At 37.9% G+C, this 5,416-nt stretch overlaps 1 protein-coding gene across 4 annotated transcripts in view; it reads right to left on the bottom strand.

The window, feature by feature from the left end:
• Positions 1-472: 472 nt before the first annotated feature.
• LOC111871906 (serine/threonine-protein kinase fused) overlaps positions 473-5,416 on the bottom strand; it is an 18,140-nt gene continuing 13,196 nt past the window's right edge. For all 4 annotated transcript variants that reach the window (XM_023865300.2, XM_023865299.2, XM_033754451.1 and 1 more), the window contains 4 exons: positions 4,580-4,724; positions 4,385-4,481; positions 2,260-2,359; positions 473-1,689 (listed from right to left, as the gene is read on the bottom strand). In XM_023865300.2, the coding sequence (XP_023721068.1) occupies positions 684-1,689; positions 2,260-2,359; positions 4,385-4,481; positions 4,580-4,724 (1,348 nt within the window). In that variant the 3' untranslated portion in view covers positions 473-683. The remainder of the gene's footprint in view (positions 1,690-2,259; positions 2,360-4,384; positions 4,482-4,579; positions 4,725-5,416) is intronic.

Below are 5,416 nucleotides of genomic sequence, written 5' to 3'. Positions count from 1 at the left end.
TGATGACGATTGTTTAGTATATGTTGGGCGTAAGCAGATTCATCTATATTTAATCTTATGTTCCTTATGTGTTTGCTATATCGTGTTGATAATTTCCTTCCTGTTTGGCCATGTATACATGATGGCAACTTTGGCAAGTTAATTTGTAAATACCACTTTGCTCATATGGGTTTGTGTTGGGTTTTTCTTGTAGTGCTCTGCCTATTGTGTGGGTTGTTTTAAATGCTATCTTAATATTAGTGTTTTTAAATAGTTTTGTAATTTTCCGTATGTAGTTTCCTGTGTATGTGTAGGTTACCCATTTTTGGTCATTTTTACCTGTGTCTTTAGGGTTACTTGTTTTTTGTTTTAGTTTGTTATATATTTGTGTGATATCATAGTGGTGCGCCTCTGAAGATGATTCTTTTGAATCGAAACATGTAAGGTGAATGAGGACTGAAGTGTTGTAAACTCGTATGTCACACTGGACTGAACTTTTCATTATCTACTCTGCAATTAATAGTGTGACGGACCAAAATGAGAAGTTAAATTATAAAAGCTTTATTGGTTTATCCAACAGTATTATGACAGCAACATAATTATGTAATTATTAGTCCATAATTTTCACTGGTCTCACTATACAGAATAAAGTATTTAAAAGAAAGCAGATCTTAACTAGTCTCGTCTTCTGTCACATGTAATATTCACTCAAGAAGTTCATTATGTGACCAAAACATCATGCAAATTACTATTACCTGTTGGATTTTAGAAATATCTTCTTCAATGATGCTATTCACAACAAATGGCAGTGAAAGGAGACATGCCACATATTCCACAACCCGACAACTGGCCCCAGGGTTACGGAGTGGTGATACTACTACACCAACAAAATTACACTGCTGTAGTGCATCAACATCCCCATCCATTACTTCCTCCATGGTGTGCTGTAAGAATGCCAGCCACTCATCACTTTCAATGGGATGTATACTTACAGTTGAGTTCCAACTGTGGAGAGTGAATATACCATGACTCTTGCACAGGCCAGCTGCACAATTCTGCTTGCTCAGTACGTGTCTTGACTTGAGCTTAGCTACGTTATATTCCTGGCTCGAACCAGCACATCTCTTCTTTTCTGAATCTGAATTTACATGGTTTAAAATGGTCTTGGATAAAATTCCATTATGACACACGTTTTTCTCACCACTTACAACAAGATCCATCACATCAAATTGTTTAACTATTCCATCAACATGTCCTGCAAATGAAACACCAGCACAACTAACTCCATTGGATAGTGACACACTTCTTTCACACTGTGTGCCACCCAATGACAAATTAATTCTCCCCATCACTGAAGCAGCAGAATCCAATTTCTTGTTACTATAAACATTTGCATGACACACTTCTGATATACTCTGTAAGGTTTTCTGATTATCCATGGCTACAACAAGATTGGAGTCCATGCTTGATTTATTCAATTTATTTTTTTCACCACTGCAGGCAGTACTGGACTTACAATAAATCACATTACAACTCCTTGTTGTCGAAGTCTTGCATGGAGACAATTTATTTCCACCCAAAAGTAGGGAGTCTTTTGTTGCTTCAATATACTTAACTTCACCAGTATTTGAAACACATCTATTCGTTTGTTGCAACAGATTCAATTTTTTTTCACGCTCCTCCATTTTTTGTACTGCTTGATTAAAAATTCTGTAAATCATAAACAGAAGTTAACAAGTGGTGTCATACATCCAAGCATGACTTTTTTGAAAACTGACTAGAGAAAATAAAGATAAATATTTGTATATACCCTACTGGTTCAGATTTTATGAGAGTAAGTAAGCATGATTTCAGGCCATATCATTTCTCTCAAAAGATTTTTCCTTTTTGTAGTTCTACTGTGGATAGACTTTAGCAAATCTCTTTTACAAAATTTTTTTCTATAATAATTATTCAAATATCTATTTAAAGTTATTAACTCATCAGGGCTTCATTACAAACTAATTACATTTCTCTAAAATGCCTTGAAATCAGCATACTTTACAAATAATATAGAATGAAAATATAATATTTAAGCATAATATAAAATCACAGTAATTTGAGTGAATAAGGAATTTTTACAGCCCTATAATACTAAATGCTTCAGTGTATTTGATACAGCATAAGCTTCCACTGAATAACAGTGTTCAAACACATATTACACCAGACTTACTAAACAACAGAAACTCTTGGGGTTAAAACAGAGGTAAGAACAAACTGCAATAAAGAAAGTCCTCTTACTTGGATTTACTTGCTGTCCGATTAACCAAATCCTGTTCTTGAATTTCTTTTGCCATAGCCTGAGAAGCAGTCAGAGGGCTGGTCAGTGGAGTCAGTGCACCTAAAAATCAAATACTCTCTTACAAAAATATCTAGCAGAGCCTATTTCCTTTTGTCTTGGGGGGGGGTCATGTGCGAATATGTGTGTGTGGTAGTCATGTTGTTATTAGTAACTGCAGGAAATAGAATGTATGATGCTGGGATGGTCTCCAATGCTATAACATACTACACTTTGTGAAATTAGTCAACTGGTTCAAAGGTTAAAAGGTGGACACACACACCCACACACTGACAGACAGCACATTGACCTTAAGCACAGATGCTGGAAGGGGAGGGAAAACTTAGACATTAAAAGCAAATCAAAAGTGAAGAAGATAACATGCTTAATATAAACTAAAGGTACTTGTTTTTGCAAAATTTAGTAAAAATAGTCATGGCTAAATGTAAATTTGCAAGAGAATTTTATGGCTCCCCCAGAAAGGAAATTCTGGTGGCACCCATACTCATAAGCAAATTTATTTCTCACAAGAAAGAAAAGTGGACTAAAATGAAATACATTATTATTACAGCACAATTAAAGCAGTCATCCAAAAATGTCAACTACGAACTGCTTTTACTGCCATCTAACTGAAGGAAGGTAATACGAGGGTTGGAACTTTAATAGTGGCAACTATTTATTTACATCTGATACAAAATAGATGCATGTTTCGAAGTTTTACTGCCCTTCAGTGCAGTCACCAGCATTGTGTACAACCCATTGCCAGTGATTTGGAAGTCGTAGGATACATTTAGCAGTGCCTGTTGTGTTGATAGTTCAAATGGAGCAGTCTACTGCCTGAAGAATATCTGGAACAGTTCTGAAGCAAATGCCACGAAGTGGTTCCTTCATCTTAGGAATCAAGTCAAAGTCACAAGGGCTTAAGTCCGGGGAGTATGGTGGATGGTACAGCACTTCCCAGCCCCATCGATCGAACAAATCTGCCACAGCTTGCGCTGCATGTGACCGAATATTGTCCTGCAAAATGATAGGTGGATTCTGCAGAAAGTGTCACCACTTCTTTCTCAAAGCTGGTTGCAGGCTGTGTTCCAAAAATGAACAGTAATACTGTGCATTGACGGTTTGCTGTCAGGGAACGGTATGCGTTAGGATAACATCATCACAGTTTTACATGAGAATCACCATAACTTTGACACTGCTGGAGTTCTGATGAACTTTTGATTTTCGTGGTGACCTGTAATGATGCCATTCGTTCGATTGGCGTTGCATTTGTGCCTCATATGATTTGTCCCATGTCTCATCCAGATTAATGATACAGCATAAGAAAGCCTCTCCTTTGCGCTCATAGCGCTCCAAGTGGTTACGAGCAGCGTCGTATCATAGCTATTTCTGCATTTCCGTCAAATAATGCGGAACCAATCGTGATGCAATTTTTCTCAGGCCCAGGCGTTCCTTCAGAATGTGAAGCACAGTCGTATGCGCTAATCCTGTCTCTTGGACCAGCTCATGAATTATATGGTGTCGATCACTCTCCAGTTACGTGGAAAGAGCACACACTTCTTCTACACTGACACTAGGACAACCTGGCCACACATGTCTGCCACATTTTGGAGTCCCTCATTGAAGGCTTTTACCCATCTTGCCACTGTTCTGTAAGGCAATGCAGATTACCTGCAAGCCTCCCGAAGACCTTGATAACACTGTCGTGCTGTACGGCCTCTGGCACATTCAATCTTCATCCAACTCCGTTGTTCCTGTTTCGAAAACATCGTGACAACACTACATTAGACCACCAGCAAACACAATGCTCTCTTCTTCTCATCACTGTGCATGCGCATGATGTGGGAAGGGAGAGTCCATTTGCTCTGAGGTAAGGTAGGTATGTAACTAATGTGTAGTATAAGCGACATTACTTGGTTCCATTGCATGGCATCTCTACAGCAGTGTTGCCACTATTAAAGTTCCAACCCTCGTACAATACAGTACAGTGTGTGTACATAACACTGCTGGAAGTAGAAGCCTATAAAGCATACAATGTTCTCTGAAGTCAGATAAGACACAGTATATATGTTGAAATTTTAAAATTACCTTCTTCTTTAAGAATTAAGACACCATTTTTCACAAATGGATGATCCAGCAACTGTGGCCATGTCAATCGCTGCTTTGGGTCCTTCTGTAGTAAACCCTATTTCAAAACAATAAAACGGTAAACTATTGCTTAAGACAAAACTCTTCATACACATAGACAAACCAACAATTATGAGCATAAAAAACCTGACTTACCTGAATAAAACTCTGACACGTAGGTGAAATGAAATCTGGCCACTTAACTGCTTCATGACGGATCAATCGTACCAAGTGCAGAATGGATGAAGTACAGAATGGTGGAGAGCCCACAAGCAGTTCATAAATAATGCAGCCCAGAGACCTGCAAATTTTTGTACTAATATCACGATCTCAAGTTCTTGGTTACCAATACTTAGATTAATCATGCTACAAATGTTTTTCTAACAAAAACAGTCCAAATAATAAATACCAGCAAGACACAGAAGAAATAGATATCTGCATTACAGAAACTGTTTGCTCCAGGCTCTTGATTCTAATGAAACTTCATTACTACTTCAGCTGTCCATCGGGAGTGTAATGAGACATAATCAATACAGCTTCTTTAAACAGTCTCTGTGACACCTTCTGCCTTAAGCCAAATGAAAACTCTGAAGCTGATAAACATATGAGTATCATAATTTCAAGTGCCACTACAAGAACTATATTTAAAGCAGAATGTCTACTATTCAAGGGACTGCAACGGAGGACGAGGTTACAGAAATCCAGGTGACTGAAGTAGAGGGTGAAACTGCAGAAAACCAGGTGAAGGAAGATAAGGCAACTCCAGTCGATCCATCCCTCAACAGAGTGGTGTCATCCAGTGGAGACCAGCAGCAGGAAATCCGAATGTCAACCAGGAAAAGGAAGCTCCCAGTAAAGCTAAGTAAAGATTTTTTATAGATAAGCATAATAATAAGAATAGTACTGGTACTCTCAAGAATACTAACAAAATGAGTGCAAACATCCAAATAATACATCAAAATGTTCAAAGTCTAAGTAACAAGAAACTAAATA

The sequence above is a fragment of the Cryptotermes secundus genome, unplaced genomic scaffold (assembly GCF_002891405.2).
Source record: "Cryptotermes secundus unplaced genomic scaffold, Csec_1.0 scaffold1529, whole genome shotgun sequence".
NCBI classification, from domain to species: domain Eukaryota; kingdom Metazoa; phylum Arthropoda; class Insecta; order Blattodea; family Kalotermitidae; genus Cryptotermes; species Cryptotermes secundus.
This window is presented reverse-complemented; position numbering and strand designations above follow the sequence as displayed.